At 36.0% G+C, this 21,989-nt stretch overlaps 1 protein-coding gene across 2 annotated transcripts; it reads right to left on the reverse strand.

Annotated features, from left to right (window-relative positions):
• Nucleotides 1–1,561: 1,561 nt before the first annotated feature.
• LOC125841278 (DNA-directed RNA polymerase IV subunit 1) lies at nt 1,562–17,218 on the reverse strand. Of its 2 annotated transcripts, XM_049520374.1 has the most exons (20): nt 17,174–17,218; nt 14,760–14,840; nt 14,055–14,176; nt 13,510–13,630; nt 13,284–13,405; nt 12,327–12,362; nt 12,023–12,247; nt 10,000–10,137; nt 9,803–9,898; nt 7,807–9,711; nt 7,483–7,652; nt 7,320–7,386; nt 7,134–7,252; nt 6,768–6,913; nt 5,515–5,774; nt 4,775–4,948; nt 4,442–4,579; nt 2,895–3,151; nt 2,332–2,446; nt 1,562–2,072 (listed from the first exon to the last, which is right to left on the reverse strand). In XM_049520374.1, exons 3-20 carry the CDS (start codon nt 14,139–14,141, stop codon nt 1,908–1,910), a joined length of 4,341 nt encoding a protein of 1,446 aa, XP_049376331.1. In that variant the 5' UTR covers nt 14,142–14,176; nt 14,760–14,840; nt 17,174–17,218; the 3' UTR covers nt 1,562–1,907. The 2 variants fall into 2 exon arrangements, with proteins under 2 accessions (XP_049376331.1, XP_049376332.1); XM_049520375.1 differs by lacking the exons at nt 13,510–13,630; nt 14,055–14,176; nt 14,760–14,840; nt 17,174–17,218 and having other exon boundaries at nt 13,279–13,403.
• Between the last annotated feature and the right edge of the window lie 4,771 nt (nt 17,219–21,989).

The following is a 21,989-nucleotide window of genomic DNA, read 5'->3' on the forward strand; positions in this document are numbered from 1 at the left end:
ATAGCTTAAGTTAGTTAATTTTCCCACAGTCATACAAAGAGTAATTGAATGATCGTTTGAAGAATTAACTCTCACACATGTTGCGAAAAGTTTTGTCTAGTTTTATATGGACATAAGCTAAAAAAATATCCTAAAGAATATATTTTTGGAGGAAATTTTCCAAACAAGAATGATCACTAGATGAGAATGAAATTGTGACCTTGTATCTCAATTATCTCCCCAATTTGATTGACAATAATATTAGAGGGCTCCACTCATTGACGAGTCAATTAAAGAACCACTATTACGTGGGGGACTCCTTTGAATTACAAAAAAAAAAAAAGAACTTATTGGCAAATAGACAAAATAACCTACCCAAAGATGTGGTACGACCTTAATTAAATGACTCGGATTTGAATTCAGAAATGAAAAAAAAATCTCGTAAGGAGTTTTTGACTCCTTTAAATGTGTAATATGCTACACAAATCTTATTTAGTCAGACCGATGGATGACTATATGGTCATATATTTCACATCATATCAACTATTTTAGCTCGTTTCAACCACAATCACTTCGATTGTGAGTGTCGATGGGATTATATTGGGTGATGGTGATGATTATGTATAATAGCTAGTAGTGGTGATGGTAGCAGACAATAGCGATTTATAACCAATTAATAGTGATTTTTTTTATCATAATAGTTGGTGACACGGCAACTTAGTTATGGTGGACGATTGTGATGGATAATAATGACATTGATTGGCAATTTATAACTATGGTTGATGATGGTTAGATAATTGTGGTGATAAATGGTGACAGTTTAGAATGATGAATGTAAATGATAGCTAATGGTAGTGACAACTGACACCTATGGTGATTGGCTACAATGGTATTTTGGGGGTGAAAGTGGTGATGGGTGAACAAACATCTAAATTGGGCAGCTCGATGCCCAAAGAATCCCGCATTAACAATGAATGTAAATGATGGCTAATGATAGTGACAATTGACACCTATCGTGAATGGCTACAATGGTGTTTAGGGGTGAAAGTGGTGATGGATGAACAAACATCTAAATTGAGCAGCTCGATGCACAGAGAATCATGCATTAACAATGAATGTAAATGATAACTAATGGTGGTGACAACTGACACCTATGGTGATTGACTACGATGGTGTTTAGGGAAGTGGTGATGGGTGAACTACCATCAAAATTGGACAGCTCAATGCACAAAGAATCTCACATTAATAGGGTCCAGTTAAGGGCCTCACCCTCAAGGGGTGTGATGTACACAACTCACCCTACTATAAGCATTAGTGTCTGCTTCCACAGTTCAAACCCGTGATCTACAAGTCACATGGAGACAACTTACCATATCACTCAAACACATGACAAAGAATCCCGCATTAACAGGGTCCAAGGAAGAACCTCACCCCAAGGGATGTGAATTGTGATAGTGGTTGCTTCCACAACTCAAACTCATGATCTATATTTCACACGGAGCTAATTTACCATTACTCAAACTCATGACGTATAGGTCACACAGAGAAAATTAGGCTAAGAAAAAAGCTACTAGAAGTCTGAAATTGTTTTCATTGATGAAACATTCTACTAGTACAACAAGAAATGCATAAAAGCCCCTCAGAGCTTTTCGTTGCTACTCCCACTAATTTCCCTTTGCCTTAGACTCTATGAAAGGCAAACAAACCTTAGTGGGAGCAGCAAAAAGAAGCATAAGATAACGGGGCATACTAAAATTGGTTTACGGATATAGTACAAACTATGTTACATGAGTACGTCAATTGTCCTGATGTACCCGCGTCTAAAGGGTGTTCAAAAATTGCACGTATTCGTGCCACAGATACTTAACACACACCAAATGTATTATTACGCAGACCATACCCGTAACCAAGTGAATTAAAACAGCAACTTAGGCTGATGCTCTATTCAACCATCTAGAGGTTTTTGCCTTTTGAGGAGCAATCAGTTCCAGAGCATGTTGCATACACTTGCGATACGAGAAGTCTTCAACTGATCCATCTGAACGCACCAACATAAAGCAGCGGGAATCTTCATACTCTTTGTGGTAACCAATCTGTGATAAAAGGGAAAAACCATTAGTAGATATAGCAGAAAATGAAGAATGAATTGTAAGCTCAAATGCCATATCTGGTAAATTTGCATCTTCCCGATGCTGTTATTAATACCACTTTCTTGTCAAAAAAAAAAAAGAATGAATTGATTGAACATGGCGAGATTTAAACCAATCTTTCTAAAAATTAGCATTCATATTGAAACTTTCTTTAGTAAGTATTGTATGTTTCGATAATCAAGAACACTATCATCTAGATCACCTTAATTTCCTGTGGTGCTCCTTTTCCAATCTTCTCATTCCTTCGAGGATGAAATTGTAATGCCATCATTGCTATGCACTTGTCTGCTTCATTCAACTCGCGATCGATAGCATATCTGCAACATTTAACAATTATAAGTTAGTGAGTGAGAAACAATGGTACTTCAATTGTCGTGTCGGTTTCTATCATTTCTTCTTCAACCACTTTGACTCCTTGTTCTTCTTTCATGCAGTATATCTACAAGATTCTAAAGATGTTCCTCAGACATATTCTCCAACCCGACTAGTTCGGATTAACATATACTAATCAGAGTCATTAACATTCTGATAACCTCGAAACTTAATTTCAAAGGAACACAAGAAACATATTCTCCAACCTGACTAGTTCACATTAACATTCTGATAACCTTGAAACTTAATTTCAAAGGAACACAAGAAAAAGCAAGAGAAATCCAAAAATAACAATTTAACAGAAATAAACTGTCTCAATGAAAAAGAAAATCGGAGTCATTTTTTTGTAAAAAGGAATGAATTAGGAGTTGCACTAGAGAAGCATTGACATACTTGGACAACATTTGCTTCAATGACTGAGAGAGCTTTTTTATGTCGTTGAATGAAATGAAACTTCTCAGCTTTGTAATTGACCACTCGCTTTTACAACTCTTTTTATTGAGATCATCAAGCCTATCAAGACGTCGTGCAAGAGACTTTCCATCCATTCCACTGTCTTCATCAAGAGTGACCTTCACCTTTGGCGTACCCGATGTGACATGGTTTTGCAGCAGAGTATACACATCTATCGGTTCAGCAGGCTCATATCCCTGATGAAAAAGGTCCAGTCTTAAAACTGTTTTATCGCATCACTCGACTTGGTCTATCAGATCCATACTATGTAGGGAAGGGGATTAAAGTGAAAAAGCAGGGGAGCGGAACGGGGAAAAAATAGAGGGAATAATGCCTAACGGAATAAGATTATGTTGCCATAGAACAAACACAAACAATATCATGAAAAGGATGAGAAATGACAACACTGGAACAAATCTATTCACATTAAGAAACGAAAATTATACACAACAGATCACAGGTAAGCCACATTATTTTTCTCTCTTATATAAGAGGCTAAGAAGCACACAGCTCTTGGACGACATGTCTGCTTGAGTTGTGTGCTTCCAAGGACCCCACTCTATTTTAATTTATTGGTCTTACTTTCCTTTTTAATCTGTTTTATAATTAAAGATTATGTTAAATGTGTTATAAATCACAATAATTGACAACTTAAAAAGTTAAAATATCCTATTGTGTATTTGAAAATTCCAAATTCCATTTGTGTCACATAAATTGAGACAAACGGAGTAATATATAGCTCATGTATCTGGTCTTTGAAGAAATGTGAAGTGCATAAAATAAATGGAGCAAGTTTAAATCACTTATTAGGTAATATACAACTATTAGATAGATTATTATGTCATCTTTATCAAAAAAAAAGATAGATTATTATGTCATAATTATGACCAATAAACACGGGCTCATGTATCTAGTCTTTGAAGAAATATGAAGTGTGTAAAATAAATGGAGCAAGTTTACCACACTTATTAGGTAATATACAACTATTAGATAGAATAATATGTCATAATTATGCCCAATAAGCACGGGTTCCTGTATCTAGTCTTTGAAGAAATATGAAGTAAATAAAATAAATGGAGCTAGTTTACATCACTTATTAGGTAATATACAACTATTAGATAGAATAATATGTCATAATTATGACCAATAAGCTGGTGTAGCCTTTTATTATTATCAACAAGGTAACATTTTAAAAAAGACAAAATCGGATGCTAACTTCATCTGAAAATAATAGATAAGAATTACTTCCTCTGGAAGGGTATCGACTAGAATATCATTGGCATAGAACCAAGGAGGTGCAAAAGATGATTAAAACCACAAATGGAGGCAAGGATCAGATCCTCCAAAAATTGCCAAAGCAAAAGAGTTAATTTGGTTGGTCGATAATACAAGTGATGCTCTTAGTAAAATTCGTTACCCCAGCTTAGTAACTCCACAAAAAAAAACCTACGACTGTGCAATTCACAAACAGAAAATTGATTCATTACCTTTCCAGAGTAGATAATGTCAAATGAAGAACCAGTTCCTATGGAAGGAGTCTTTCCCCATGCCAATGATTCAAGACTCCCTTGAAGATTGTCACTTAATCCCATCTTGGCAGCCCTAACAAACGAGTCCCCTGGATTCTGCATTGGGTTCAACATGCATCGAAGATTCAAAACTCGGAGATACATCTCCTTGACATATTAATTATCAATACTTGAAATGTTAGAAGTTAAGTAATCGAAAAAGGGAAAAGGTGCAAGAAAAGCGGTGAGACTTAAAATTATATCCAAATCCTTTTCTTAAAACCAACAAGGGTAAAATGTGGATCACATTACCGAAAAGCACGCTTGCATAAATGGTGAAATAACACCAGCAGCCTTTCTTTGCAGTGTCAGCCCTTTGGCACTCAAGGGAACAAATTCTCCTGTAGCTGTGAGACTATCTGCTGCAAGTACCAAGTGTTCGGGAAGGATTTTCTTGCCAGTTTCAGAGACAGCTGAATGTAGTTTCTGCAGTTTAACTCAACATTGTCAGAATCGTACCTTTTCTTCATGAAGAAGAATTGTACCATTTTATTCTAGAAGTATAGAATAAAAGGAACGGTAAGTGGAATAATGTTAACATCAGGGTAACAACAATGTGGTACATGATACAACAACATACCCAGTGTAATCCCCACAAGTGGGGTTTGGGGAGGGTAGAGTGTAAGCAGACCTTACTCCTACCTTGGGAGGCAAAGAGATGATTCCCATAGACCCTCGGCTCAAGGAAAGGCATATCAAAGCAGATCGAAAAAGAAATAACGGAAATGAAGGAATCATGGCAGAATACTATAGGAAGTATGAGGAAGCATTCTGAAGATAAAAAGAAACAGTAACAACAATAAAATATTGCAATAATCGAAGTACAAACAACAGAAGATAGTAACAAAAATTGAAGGACAAGAAACTACACGAGAATTACTATGACTACCAGTCTGGAAGGACAATGTGGTCGCATAATATCAACACAGAAATGAAACGGCTGTAGAAAATTATGACTAAAAAAGAGGGATCATCTCACAACAAGAACTTACACATAGAAAGTACTCCCATGCTACATCAATTCCATAGGCTACAGTCAGATCATGGACATCATCAGGATAACTGCGTTCCCAATCAATCAAATCCCTTATCTGGAGGCAACTATCCACAAGCGCATTCCAGAATTTGATTCTGTCACAACTTTCTGACATGAAGACCTGCAAATATAGTTCCCCGGTAGAGCCCCTGGAAGATTTTGATGGGCTTGGCAACTCTTTCCATAAGATATCAACCTTTTTAAATGCAGAGAAACCTTAAAAAATGAAACATCAAATCAAATGATAGTAGAAAAGCAGTTCCATAGAATATCCAACAAGAAGACATCGTGCCACAACTTTTATAGAACAAATGTCTAAACTTAAAAGTCACTTTGAAATGTCATGTATGATGGATGCTATTCATTGATCTTTTGCAATCTTTGGTAGAAAAGAATTCAATTAGTTCAATAATATAATGAGGCCACAAAAGAGTGACAATTCACATGCAAATTGCACTCTTCTTCATGAAGATCAGGATATAACTGATAGAAATGACTTTAGACAACTCATTGTCCAAGATGCCAGAACTTATCTATAACTTTAGCTTTGCAGAAGCTCAATCAAGTTCTTATAAAGCTTCTATCTTCATTCATCGATCATCATCAGTTATTATAAATTTAACGTATAATTTAATCCTGATACTGCCTGTATCAAGCAGCTTCCTTTTCCCTTTCTTGCAAACTCGTGCAAGAACAAGGCTGTTTCTCTTTTATTACTTTACTTCACCTTTAGCAACATCAGTAAATCAAACTAAGTTGTAAGGACCAAAGCATAGGTAAATAGCAAGTATACTTCATGATTTCTAAACCCACTTTAAACTTGCCAACATGTTTATAAAATGTTTTGAGCCCCTTGAGAAATTAGATTCAAAGCAATATAAACATTTAAACCAAATTTTAGTTTAAAATCACTAAAAGATTCTGAAAACTGGTCCTGCAGTCATAATCAGAATGGATTCAATGGTCATCAGCTGGAATGGATACTGACAGACAAGGAAAACCAGTTTTATGAATACACGACCCTTCATAACCAGTACAAGTGAAACTCCTTCATAACAAGCCAAGAACAAATTCCATGTTCTTTGTTAAAAACAATTAACAGCACAAATGAAACTGCTTTCAGAAAAAAGGATGACTAATAAACAAGAACATAGCTCAAGGACTTCAGCTGACAAGTAGTAATTCACAAATTAGAAAAAAGATCTACACCTTTTATCACCGTCTCAAGAAGGAATGGAATCACCACATCACGAAGTGTATCCAGAAGTGAAGAAGGATCTTTTGAGGTCTCAACCACAGAAACAGTGATGCAAATTTCGGACTTCTCTTTTCGTGCTTCAGCAACTGAACAATCCCTGCACATTTACAAGAGTTATTAACGGAATACAAGGGCTCAAACAGTGACCAAGAGACAGTAGAAGTGCAATAAGGTAGTGGAGGATTAAGAATGATTCGACTTCATAACACTAAAAGCTGGGATCGAATAACTGAATCTACTTTTTTCATATATTCCAAATTCCATTTCCATGCATCCATTAACACATAAGAAACGAAACTCAAAGCAAACCATCTTACTTGCACGTTATATGCAGATTTGGAAGATCATGCCCAGCTTTCGTTGTTGCGGCTCTATATCTCATATTAAGAGCATCTAAAACTGATCTCAGCTTCAGCCTTCTCGTCTTCACATTTTCCTGAGAGAACAGAAATCTAAGAGCACAAGACTATTAAAATAAAGAAATGAATGTCTCATTGCATTACCTTATCTATATGAAAATGACAGACCCAGGGACAATTGTGAGTGCTTTTACGTGTTTCGGGGGAGAAGCTACATTATAGAAATCTCTAGTCAGATAAGAAATAATGAAAATGATATCAATAGAACTGGATAGAGTAAGTGCGAAAATGCAAGAAGAGAGTGTACCATATCATTACTGTAGAAACAACTTCTGAAAGAAGAAGCCTTTCCAGATGACCCTTGACCTCTAAAGCTCCATATTCAAAACCATGAGCCCATCTGCCAAGTCTTTTTGAAAGAAACATTGATGCAGTTTTCTCGCCACTACGACTCCCCGCTCCAGATTCCAATATTTTCTGTACAAGTCACATCCAAATACCAAAAAGGATATTTGACAGAGAAATTAGTAGATCATAGATTCCAAGAACACATCCTTAAGAATATTGATTTAGCCAGCACAAGATAGTATAGCGGCCTAAAAGTATAAATCAGCAGAAATAGAGAGATAACCTTCAGGTTTAGTAAAGGTGATGACTCAAGTGCACTGACAGGTTGATCCAAAGCACTGTATGCAGCTTCTGAAATGGCACAGGCTGCCAATGAACCAACAGGATGACCACCAATTGCATGGTTATGACTTTCTAGGGCATCACCAGTGCCCTTAATAGAAGCAATTTGCTCTGCTTCGTAGTAAGAGAACTGCACAATTTGATTCCCATAAGCATTTCTCACTGTTCCATCATATCCAACGTACAGATCACGCATGAAAAACATAAGCTTGCGGTTCAAAGTTCCAGAAACATCAGCATGTCCACTAAAAGAACTATCACGGGTGGTTAATGAATGCACAAAACACTCTAGAGGATTCAAACCCGCAAGAAATGAACTTTTAACCACAGCAGATGGGATGTAAGAACCAGGACATTCAGGAACCTTATGTGGTTTCTCAATAACAAGATGTGATTTATGATTGTTCCATGCATCACAAGAAAGTTGACGGGGCATTCTAAATGATACTGGAACCAAAGACTGCTGCAAACCAAGACACATGCTGTGTTGGACCAGTTTTAGCAGGTTTCCCTTACTCCCAGCTTTTAACATAGCCAGTAATGAATTGTCATTGCTTGCATAATTATATACCAAATTCTGGATATCCCGGAAAACTTTCTTGAAAGCACTAGCAGAAGCTTGACTAAGGGAAGCTGATTTCTGCTGCATGATGGACATAAACTCAAAATCAAAACCCATGGAGTTCTTGCTTTCTTCTAAGCTTCCAGAAAGGAAATCCTTATTATACTGTATCATCAGAAGCTGGATGTAAGATAACCGTTCTGCCTCTTGCAAACCAGAACAGACTTCATCAATCATATTTTCGCGGGAATATGAATCAGAAGATATGTAAAGATCGGACAACGAAACACTAAGGCCTCTCATTGACAACCACTCACAAAGAACTGTTTGTGCAGCATAAAGGAGGTCAAGAGTATCACCTCCATGGTGTTTAACCAGACTATAAAAAAGATTATCACTGGCATCACGCAGCCAAGAAGACCCACCAGAAGATGTCACAATTTCCCCCTCACTAATACAGACACCATTTGATGGAAAAACATACTCAAGGTCTGATGGCAAAAGCAAGCTGAATAACTGTTTGCCAGTCCAATAACACAAGTTTCCTGGTGGTGCTTTTACGATAGCAGTCATCCCCAATTGACGTGGACAAAACATTTGTAGCTGCTGCATCTGGAAGCGGTCCAAGAAAACTCCAGGTTCCAAAATTAAATGAGCAGCAGTTAAGCTATCATGACTTAATGAAAGAAGATTTTGACCATTCTGTCCGTCAAGCAACTGCTGTTTCAGAGCAACAAGCTCACTAAGCTCAATCCTAGAATCGATTGATTGGGGAATATAACCATGAAGGCAATCACCATCAAAATCCCCACGGAATGGAGAACAGACAAGGGGATTGATTGAAAGAACAGAATTTATTGGAAGAATCCTAACAGACAGAGCAACTAGCGAGTGTTGATGAATAGACGGAGGTCGATTTATCATCACAACATCTCCATCAATAAGGGGTCTATGTATAATATCCCCGTTCTGCAACCGGTCCATTACACTAATACGAACTAAGACACCATTTCTACGGACAAGAATCCCTCCCCTCTGAAGAATCATAAGATCACAGAGATCAGTCATCCTTTCCCAATTTCGTAAACTTAGAGATTCTGCCATGTGGAGATTCTCAGCAACATGACATGGAATACCAATTTCACCTAGCTCTATGTTAGGATCACCAACCACAACCATGCGGAAAGCATGATTAGTGCGTTTTGCCAGAACCAATTCTTTCACATACTTCAAACCAGTAGCAGGGGCATTAGGATCATTGATTACCGATCTATCTGCACGTATCTGCAATAGTAAAGGCTCAATTCAAATGTAACATAGTTCTACAAAAAGCTGACAAAGAAAGGGAAAGGAGAAACATGGTTGCATTTCTTACCTTGGAAACTTTAATTCTATCTAAAACGCACATGCTCAAGTCATTTGCTGTCCCTCTAAAGTCGATCAACTTTCTGTAAAGCCTATTACTTTCATCCTGGACATTAAAACCAGCACGTGACCAGGTATTAGAAAGCTGAGTGCCAAAAATGGGTATCAATGCTACCATAAAAGAAAAGACACATTTTTCTCACTTACAAATATCATGTGCTGCCCAAATTCTGTGACACGATGACTATTCGGAGTCAAAAGGCAGCTTTTAAGGAAGATTGAATTCTTCCTTTTGAGAAGTCCTTCAAGAAACCCTGGATCAATATCTTTCAGAATGCTATATACCTAAAGGTCAGAAAGTTAATCAGATGCACCAAAGAACAGAAGCAAAGACAGCAAAAACATAATTCACTAGTGAAAACACAGAGATAAGCTAGTTCACTGTTCCATCTCAAAGCTTGGACATTATTAAAAAGGCTTAACATCTAAATTGACACATATACTTGGACCGGATTTTAAAACCAGCCCTCCAACTCTCTCTTTTTTTCCCATTTAAACACCTCCACTTGAACAAATGGCTATTAATAAACAACTCTAACCGTGTTTATTGTTCAATTGCTTCGCATTTTCATGACACTTATAACTTGTGGGTTCCGCTTGTTTCTTTATTAAAAACCAGTTGCATACCTCTTCTTAGAAACCACCAAAAAACAACCCAAAATCAGTTGCTTCTTTTTTTTAATCATCCAAAATCCCAGAACCATCACTAGTAGGTATTGGTCCAATCATTTTTTCTCAAAACTTCACAACTCAACTCCATCCAGGCACTTCTGTAGCTTCATTACAATCCAAGGAAATTTGCAGTATTTACTCCAGTAACTGCAAGCTCTTTCTTCAACCAAACTTGAAGTTTCAAAAGAACTCACATATCAAACCAAATCAGCGAAATCCATTTCTGGATTTTCATTTTCATACATCAACCTCAAACAAGTGTGAAGCCAAATGGGTCAGAACCTCAAATGGGCCGATTCATATTTTTAATGGATATGGACTGGGGACGAGGCATGGGGTTTGTTTTTTCCCTCAAGCTTTTCCGAGTGAGCAATGATTTTTCTGGCTAGTTGAGAATGGTGAGGAACTTCTGTTTCAGGGATGGCTACATAGGAGGTGACAGGAAAAGGGGGAATCGATTTGTTTCACTTGGACATCACTCTATGAACATGTTTGACTCAAGATATTCTCAACAGAAGGAACATACACATAGTCAACAGATGCTACATGTGCAAACAATGAATAGAAACCAATAATCACCTACTACTACACTGCTCAGTTGCTACAGATATCTGGAATATGTCATTTTCAGTTTTTCGACTCAGTTGGTCATGTCTGAGAGGATTAAAGATGCTTAATATGCTGGAGTTTATGGAAAGTAGGTAAATCCATCAGGAAAATCTGAGAAATGGTCCCTGCCTGTATTTATTGGTGTTTCTGTCCAGAAAGGAACCGTAGATGTTTTGATGAAAAGAAACTCCTAATCACGAAGGGGAGCCTTGGACCAACTGTAAAGTTGTCTCCATATGACCCATAGGTCAATGGTTCAAGCCGTGGAATCAACCACTGATGCTTCAGGGTAGGGCCTACATCACACCCCTTAGGGGTGCAGCCCATCCCCAGAACCTGTGTGAATGCAGGATGCTTAGTGCACCAAGCCCGCATGCCACCCTTAGTGGGAGGTAGCAGGTATCCCGTGGAATTAGTTGAGGTGTGCGCAAGCTGACCGGGACACCATGGTTATCCAAAAAAAAAGAAAAGTTGAAGCCCAAAATAAAACCTTAATCAAAGTTGAATATACATATTGCTATTTATTCAACTAAACTCAGAAGTATTCAGGTCTTCATTTCTCATCTCACCCTCCAATGTCATACTTGCAACAAGAAACAGAAGAAAGCTTCTGATGTTACTACAAAATGTAAATGGCAAAAGATATATGCTATCCAAAGAAGGTCTTCAGCAATATACAATTTCTTAAATATCAGTGGAAGGGCTATTCTGCCTATTCAATCTTCAAGTTGTATCTAATCAGTAGGGATAAGATATATCATCAACAGAAGAAAACAACAAATAGATTTTTAATCCCCCAAAAAAAATTATCTTAAAAGAAAAAACATGGTGAAATTTAGACCAGATAGGAGAGTGCAAGAAACTAGCTGAAACTGGTAAGAAACACTACCTGAGCATGTGATAAAACTCTTTTGTAATTTGACGAATTTACACTTGCTTCTTGTTGTGCATCATATGGGATGAAATCCCAATAGTCAGAAGCCAAACTTACTCCCGTAGTTTGCTGAACCTTCTTTAACAAATTCTCATTCACTTCTGCGATAATGGCAGTCCTCCCAAACATGTCTTTAGGAGATACTTTAAACTTTGTTGGCGGATAACCTCTTAAAACTCCCTGCTTATCAGATAGACAGAGGTCAAGAAATTAAAAACAAGGGAACGAATATTATTAACTTAAAACCAATAAGACTCACATCACAGTATTTGCAGGCAGATGTCCTATCAGATCCCTGGAAAAGGCAAAGAAAAGAATTATCACCCTGGGAGCAAGTAGAACAATAGCAGCAGCATCATCGATATGTCACATGTACTGTACCAAAAACCTATAACAACATGGATTTTTTTTTTATAAATACCACAATGCCTATTAGAATAGCAAGTAAACAAAATGCTGTTTGTTTTTTTATAATGAAATACAAGCTGCTATTTCCTGAAGATAGATCTAATTCCATTCACAAAGTAAAATGGAATTGTTTGGTATCTTTACTTTTTTGGTGTAAACAACTCTGCATAGAAGATGTAGATCAAATTATAGAATTAATAGGGAGCTTGTAATTTCGCTTAGGGCTGTAAATTTTGAAGGTGGCCAGCATGTCCTTAATGCTGAAGAATACAACTTTACCAATGTTCAAAAAAAAATACAAGCTGCTATTTCCCCCCTGCAAACCTGATTTTAATCAGTTTGTGGTGATTGGTTCCACCAAGACAAGAAGAGAAAATTGACATCATTTTTGGAAAGTGAAAATGCACACAGCTGTAAAAACACCTGCACAAAAATAACATATAGTCTATGTATAGAGCGCTGTGATCCGGGATACCAGCATAGATTCCTATCTCACCACAACACATACGCCTACACGTTTTATCTACGTAAACCTTACTGTCAAAACCCAAATTACATCAGTTAAAACTCAAATGGTGGAGCAGGAACTTGGAGCAAGTGCATTTACTAAAGTAACACTAAAAAACTGTTAGTAACTGAACTAGAAAAAGGAATTACTTCCCTACATCTGATTCACCTGAAGAATTTACTAAGATGTTCTTCTCACAAATAGCTGACCACATATGTTACAGGAAAAATGAACTGTGTAACTCGAGTTCATATTAATGATATAGTATCAAGTTTCAGTACTGAGTGTGTAGTACCTGACCTTGACCTTATCACGACGCACAGATTTACATCCTGGACATATTTTCTTCAAGATCTGAGCAACCTCCGATACGAAATACGGATTCAGAATTGTATATGGAAAGTTTACCAATCCAAAATGACCTGGAAAGGATGTAAAGAATAAAACTAAAATGATTACTTCCCGTGAAGATGTTAAAACAGTAATGCATCGGGTATTATCAAATAAACAGATTCTTCTGTCATACCTTCACATTTTTTCCCATCGTTTGCACCACATGTTGTACACTGAAAGATTGGATTTGGAAACCCCAATGCGGGATCTGTTACTTCATTAACGGCTCCAATTACCTTAGCTGATAATTTGGCCTAGAAAAGCAAGAAATGCAGAAATGTGAATCAGCTTCATTTGATAATAAAATTTAACAGAAGGACTACAATTTGCAACTTAATCTGTCTAAAATTTTACAAGCCTTAGTTCAACTTTGACATAGCCTATTAAGAATCAGCTAATCTAAAGCAAGGTGGGTTCAACATTTCAGTTTTAGATTACTTCTTATGGGTTTGAGTTTTCTAGGAACAAAAGTATATTAGATTACAGTAATGTAATTATTAGTAGAAAAAAGAGACCTTTTATCTAAGAAAAATGGACAACATTTTAGGACAGACTGGAAAGAAAATTGAGACAAGCTATATTCGCCAGTGGGAGTTTACATCCATTTCAAGCAACAAAGAGAACGAAGCAGACATGCTCGCTAATTTAAATTACACCAAAAGTTTGGCATTTACTTACTGCATCAGTCTCTGACAAGATACTGAAATTTATGCCCCTCAGAATACCTTCTGGCACTTGCTGCTCAATATTCCGATCATGCTCCATCTGAAATCTGGAAAATAACGTGGTTCAAGAGTACACTATAAAGCAAGAACAGAAAAAGAGTAAACATAATTCATGTAACAATGAGAAAATATTTCAGTAGTGCCTTGGAATTAAATCCATCCCTAAGCAGTACGACAAGTGAATCAAGCTTTGTTTAAGAAAACATGTCAATCGTTTTACAAACATCTATACAATCACGGCCCACATAACTATTATATCTCACTAGATTAAATAAACCCAAAACCCTTGTGACATTTTTTATAAAACAGATGGTCTGTTTGATATTTAGAACAGAACAAAACCATCTATAAATAAAAAGAATTCTAGTCATACTTGGATGAGTTGTTTGCCAGCGTTCCCAAAGAATTTGATTTGATAATTTGAAATTCCTGAAGTAACCGTGGACATTTACCATTTCAAATATTTTGAATCGATATTGTTAGTTCTATATCTAGAATAGTTAGTTCGTTAGATGGCAACAAAAGTGAGGGATTTAAAATCCATTAACTATGCCTTGTAACAACTTAAGATGTTAATATGAAACACATGCAAAATAGCATTTGTGCAATATATGGAAATCAATCACTTGCATCGAAACGGATCATAGAAGAACTATACCTCCACAAGCCTGACTAGCCAAGCTGGGCTTGCACCGTGGACAGTCAACTCAAAACCAAAACCTGGATGTAAACTTGACAGAACCAAAACCAGGATGTAAACTTGACAGCCTGTCATACAAAGATCTCCAACAATCATTTTCAAATACCAGATGCTAAAACTGACTTATTTCTTTCATTTAAGGGGAGAACGTTTAACAAGGAGAGCCAACAACATACCCAGTGAGATCCCACAAGTAGGGTCTGGGGAGGGTAGAGAGTATGCAGACCTTACCACTACCTCGTGGCGGTAGAGAGGCTGTATCCGAAAGACACTCGGCTCAAGAGCAGCAAATCCAAGTACAAAGAAGGAGGAAACAGTGTTTACAAGGAGAGCCCAACTTTCATATTTTTTTGGTGATTTGATGATATTGTTAAAATAGTGTTTCAGTTAGGAAAAACACATAAAGAGGTAACAATACAGCTGCTAGTTAAGGTGCACAAAGCGGTACATTTGATCAGCAATTTTTTTAGATTAAGGTCAATTAAATGACCTTCAAGCTCTCAAGCGCTGCAAAACTCATCTTTCTTCACCCAAGATGGTAGAAGCACTTCCATAAGATTCTTAATTAAGAGAACATGGCATAATAGATGAAGATGTAACAAGAGTGCTACATAGCCAAAATACCTAACAAAGTAAAGGGTAAGTTAACAGAATAGTTCAGACCAACTATGTTACACCCTACAAAACCAAAAGATGTTTCATAAAAACGTGACTGCCAAGAATCGAGATGGATATTCTACAAAGATAAAACTTGCACACAGAGGAATACAACAAGAAAACTAAAATGAAAGGTCATCCAAGACTATTTGATCATGACTTCCAAATGTACCGGTCGTCGGTCGATATGTATGACATTATGAAGAATAAAGGTGAAAAAAGAGGGCGGGTAGACCTTAAATCTCATGGAGTAAAGTCTGAAAGACCTAAAAAGTTTCAGAATCAATGTGGACTTTGCTAAGAACAAAATATAACTGAAACAAAGGATCCATACAAATGATATAAATTAGTTAAGAATAAGACATAATTGTCTTAAGAGCCCCTATATTCTTTAAGAAATTATCTAGTATTGGAATGAAATAAGTCCCACTAAAGCAGATGAATATAGAGGATTTCTCCCACCTCCTCTGAAAATCCACACAACCTTGACCAAACTTCATTGTTTTTGCAGTGTCTCAACCAAGCTTAGACCATACTAGCCTTGTGGACACCACACAGTAGCCCCCCCAAACAAAATATTTATGGTATTATTGCAATTGTTGTTTTATTAGCTCTAGGAATAACGTAAACATAGTTTGGCTTTAGAGTGCAAGGGCATCCAATAAAATCTGATTCAGTACATCGATAAGTGAAAAAATAATCATGTCTTCAGTCTTCCCTCACTTTCACAACCTAAGAACACACATCAATTAGCATTTTTAACTAACACATTTTGGTGATGCAACAAACTCTTCTATTCCGCTAAAACACACAAAACACAAAAATGAATAGCATGTAGGCCTTGTCTAACTAACAGAAATTTTTAATGTTTTAATTCCACATAGGTTAAACTTTTTGTGTAACAGAATTGGATAAACTGGCAAACCTTAGACCTACCACAATCACTGCAAGAGGATCGAATGTATGAGTTGCTCCTTTAATCTTAGAGGAGAGGAAGAGCTTGAGCAAAATGAGAAGGCAGGAAGAAAGAGGAAAACAAAGCTGCGTGTATCCTTTAGAGATGAAGCAACTTAAACTTGTCTTAGGACATAAACTTATAAAATCCAAATTGCATAGGAGCTTCTCTTTGAACTTCCACAGAACACTTGAGAAAAGGGAGCAGTGTAATAATGATTTCTAGGATCTTTTAATTAAGGTAAGATACTAGAAAGTAGAACACCGCCATGACAACTTTAGAGAATTCAAAAGTTCCAAAGAGTGTCAATTTTCTAGCTTTCTAACTACCCCTATTAGGCCAAAAGAATTAAGTTTTGTAAACATCTGCACTTCATACTTTACAAAAGGCATATATTATTTACAACTGTGGTACCAGCTTGTGCGCGCCTAATTCCATGGGTGTCTCCTACCTCTCAAGGCTATTTTTGGCTTTTGCCTGCGTTGGGATTCAAAACTAAAACCTCATGGTTCTCGACCTACTTCAATGACCCCTACAACAACAACAATACACCCAGTGTAATCCCACAAGCAGGATCTGGGGAGGATAGTATGTACGAAGACCTAACCCCTACCTTTGTGGGGTAGTGAAGAAGTTTTCGATAAATCCTAGGCTCAAAAGCAGCATAACCAACGGAGGATTGTAAAAAAAGAAAAAAAAAGCAAGATACAAGACAAGTGCAACAACAAATAGTAATACACATTGAAGAATAACATAATCACCTTCCGAGCTTTCTGATTCCTGTAGAATTGATTAATCACACTTTCGATTTATCTCGCTTGATAAGGTTCTCCTCTCTGCCAGTTTCTATCACTAGGATCTTGATCTCAATTTACACGACACTAATTCGGGTTGTGAAAATTGAAAAATGTGAGCATCTACAAAACATCTAATATCGATATGTATATATTAATATAAAGCAAGGACACAGAAGATTGATCTGGAACCTCCTAGAGTCAGTATCCCTACTTGCATATTTTGTCCATTTCATTTTTGCAAAATTGTACTCTATATAAAAGGAAAAAAATGAAATGCCACGTCTTTCATTGTGAATATCGCCATAGGTCTCTTCTCCTCAAAAGGCGTGTCCGCTTCCTTCCAAAAAGGGTGAAGCAATTAATAAAATATTAATGTTTCTTCATCAATACCAAGAAAATCCTCTATTCCTCCTTTCTTTACTTTTTTTGAGTAAAGTAATAATTGTATTAAAGAAAAACTTAACACCAGAAAAGATGCTAAGTTAAGAACTTAACAAATCCCAGAAGAGTATAAACAGCCCTGTCCATAAGCCTATAATCTTATACATTGCCTCATAGATCCACCAGGTCCCCTATTTCCCCCCCACATATTCTCTATACACCAAAAAAGAAAAAAGACAAATCAGCCTAATTTTTTGAATGACCACAATTCATCCTAATTTTCCAGATAGAACTGCTAGTATCTTGAAAAAATCTTGGATTCCTCTCTTTACATATAGTCCACCAAATACATGCAAGTATAATCTGCCACCGGTTCTCATCAACTCTCCTTTGTCCAATACTCCTCCAGCTGCTTATGATCATCAAGGTAGAACTTGGCATTGCCCATTTAATGCCCGAAATACATAAGAACATGAGTCACTCCTTTCTTAATTAATGGTACGGAAGTAATTACTATTGAAATCGGAAATAGAAACGACAAAAAGAAGGGAAGACAAACATATATCTTATTTTTTTCACTATTTACTTGTGTTGCATTGAGAGTAAAGGCAATCGGTTAGGCAAGAGTAGATTTATCAGACGGTCACTCAACTAATCGTAATTATATCAAAAAGTTACTTTTCCTTGTCGTGTAAAATAAAAGTCACTAGCACTTCAATTAACTTTTCTGTTACAAAACAAAAAAAAGTGATATTCTGAAATAATTATTTTTAGTTGAGTGATCGTCTGAGAAATCAACTTTTTTATGGAGCGATAAAGCATCCGATAATGGGGTGATAAAGCATCCAATAAAGGAGCGAGGATCAAGACATGACAAAGTAGTTAAGTCGCTCACCCATATTCATATATATCTTAAGATTGTAATTTTTCAATTTGCATTTGAAAATTCCATAACCATGACAAATGCGTTGATGTGTCGCAACTTTCTTTTACAAATTCTTCATGTTCTTATTAGTAGGGAGGGAGCAAAATCCCATCTCATTTATCCTCCTTCTTTTCTTTGCTCTTTAAAAGTACTAAGAACGAGATAAATTTCATAAATAACCAGTTCTGGAAAGAGGATCAAATACCTTTTTACACATATTTTTTATTTAAAATGAAACCCCATAATTATAACCACAACTTTTGACCAATCTCTTTCCAGTACTTCTACATCTAAATGTGTTGGTATTAAAAATAATGGTTAGCATATAGACTTTGTCAGGGTAGATTTGGTTGTTGATTTTTTTATGTTCACATATTTAGAGCAGGTGCAAAGCAAAGTAAATTACATTCTTAATAACTTGTAGCATTTAAGAAATGCTTGAAAATTTATAGTTGTAAAAGAATTTGTTTAACTTCTCAAATTCTATTTGATTTAGAAAATAATTGTTAAATAAATTCACTAATATTTTTAAATAGCCATGCGAAGCGCAGCAAGTTGACTAGTTAGAGCTTTGAGCGGAGCATTGGACCTTCATAAACACCTTCAAATGTCCTTCTTATGTGGGATGCATTATACATTTTAACACCCTTCCACATGTGTAAACCCGGTTCTATGGCTTAACATTTAAGAAGTGTGTTCCTGAAGTACCGACTCGATATGCTGAATTTGAATAGAGAAAGAACAAGTGGTGCAATAGGCTCAGATAAGAGGGACGACCAATGCAACAAAATAGCTAGAGAGAATCATTGTGAAAACAGGTTACTAAAGTATGGCTCTTTTATCATGTAAAAGAACCTAAGCATCGAACTCAAAACATTGGAGGGAATGAGTGGGAATTATAAACCTCTATAGATGCCCTTATATATCTAATAAAGAAGATACTGTGCACTCTAACAAAGCTAATGCCCCAAAATGCATCTAATCCAAACTACGATAAAACACCTATGCTCACATCCCCTTCCGCACAACATTAAAGTAAATACCAAGAGCTTTTGATAGAATAGCCAAGTATTTAGTACACTTGAGGAATAGCCTCTTATTCCTTATTGCCTTGAACCCACGGGCCACGAGTTCCGTATAGAAGATAGGGTGTTGTTCATAGAACCATATGTTTTTTTCTAAGGTTTTCTAATTTTTGGTATACTTCTTGTATACGGGTAATTTTTTGCTCATTGTTACTAAAATTTAGTCAAGAACAAATTGACACGACATATCCAAGGGGAGGAGCCGAGGTGTACGTTATTCGCAGATGATTGACGAGACGCGCAATGAAGTTAACAACAGGCTGGACATTTGGAGAGAGACCCTAGAATTTAAAGGTTGCAGGACTAAGACAAAGCACCTGGAGTGCAAGTTCAATGATGTGGACACAAGAGGCGAAGGTGGATCCCGATTAATCCGAATTCTCGCCCGCGTAAGGCCCATTTGGAATAAACACTTCCTATCAGGGATTTTTCCTTACCCAAAGCTCAAAACAGAAACCTCTAGTTAAGGGAGAAGTGGCTCCATCTGCTACACCACATCCTCTAGTGGTAAAAAAACAATTTTTCTCCTAACTAAAGAACAGCAATTAACTCATAGATGCAACTAAACAAAGAAGGTAAACTGCATGCTGCATACAGCTTAATTGTGAAACCTTCTACTAAAAAAACCATCATCCAACAAATGATATATATTCACATTTACAACCATTTTATGATTCTTCATCATAAAAATGCAAATATCCAATAAACATTCACAAGTGTAAAAGCAAAGAGGACCAATTCACACCAAAAAAGGGGGACCTAGCAAGAGAACCCAAAGTTCTCTTTTTTTACCAAAAAAAGAAAGGGACAAAACTCTAAAACCCCATTCATTTCAAAACCCTCCCCTGTATAAACAACCCATTTCAAGCACCAAACGCCCATTAATCCAAACAAACAAAAAACCACACAGAACTTCCAATCCACATTGCCCTACCCCATTACTAATCATCAACAACACAAACACATGCAACACAACAAGAAACATACACACACACACATATATAGCTCAATAAGGGCAAGAAAATCCAATCTTTACATCAAGAAAACCAAACAGAACCAATGATCACCCCACATTGAAGTTCAAGAATCAAGAATGAACAACCCCAATACTCAAAACATTCCAAAAATTAGATTTTTACCATAAAGATCAAAACTTTAACACTTACCTTTGCCAAGGCTGAGCAGCTATTCACTTGGGGTGGGGTGGGGTGGGTGGGGAAGAAATGAAGAGACTACTGCCTTGTTTCTGGGAAAAGCTGATGAACTTTAATCATAAACAGAGTAGTAGCTAAAAGCAGAAAAGTTCAAGAAGTAAAAGGAATAGCTTTTGTCTATAAACACAAATTCTGGACAAAATCGTAAATAATGAGAAAATCGAGGGCATTTTGTTATAACCGTACGGACTCAGCATTCGAGAATATGGTGGGTGTTGAAACCGTCGAATTTTTGACAAAAAATGCCAAAACAAAAGTGGCGTCGCAGTTGGGGTTGGATTCTGTCAGATTACTAAACCCTGATTTTCTACTTAATTACTATTTTAACCCTTCTTCATTTTCTTATTTATTTCTTCGAGAAAACACGTGGTCCTACCTTATTTATATAATAACATGCTTTTTATTTATTTTTTATTTTTTTGAAACTAAGGGTAAAAAGGGAAATAAGGAAAAGGATTATGAGAATTTATTCACATTAATAACGTGTTTAGATAGTTAATTCATTAAGTTATTAATTTTTTTAAAAAAAATGCATACTCCTTTATAATAGTAATACTAAAGTAATTACTTTATTTGTTTTTATCTAGTTGTCATATTTATTATACATTTATACTAGTCTGAGAGTACATGTTCTGCGTGTGATTCTAGTGTTAATAAAAATAAAATTTAAAGAAATAACATATAATTATCATGTTTATTGTACTAATAATCCTAGAGTATATATCTTGTGTGTGTTCCTCATGTTAATAAAAATAAAATTTAAAAATAACATTTGATATACGTATGTTGTGTGCGTTTCTTATGTTGATGATATATTTTTTAAAAGAAATAACATAATAAGTATTATTTTTTAAAAAAAAAATATTTGCATAATATATAAGTTAGCATACAAATTTCAAATTGATAAAGTGCCAAACAACTTTTTAACACTATTAGTTACTTTAATTTCGTTGAGAAAAAACGAATGCTAATTTACTCTTTTTTTTTGCCACAAAATATCCATTCATAAAGTGTAACATGAAAGGAATTACACTTATGTCATGTACAGAATTCAAAAAAAGAAAAATACTATTTTAATGCTATAAAGTTCTAAAGTTTAAGATTTTCTACCTAATTCAAACAAATATGTAAAACTAACTATTTGTTAACAGAGATAAGGGTCTGAAAAATACTC

The sequence above is a fragment of the Solanum stenotomum genome, chromosome 10 (genome assembly GCF_019186545.1).
Source record: "Solanum stenotomum isolate F172 chromosome 10, ASM1918654v1, whole genome shotgun sequence".
Lineage (NCBI taxonomy): Eukaryota > Viridiplantae > Streptophyta > Magnoliopsida > Solanales > Solanaceae > Solanum > Solanum stenotomum.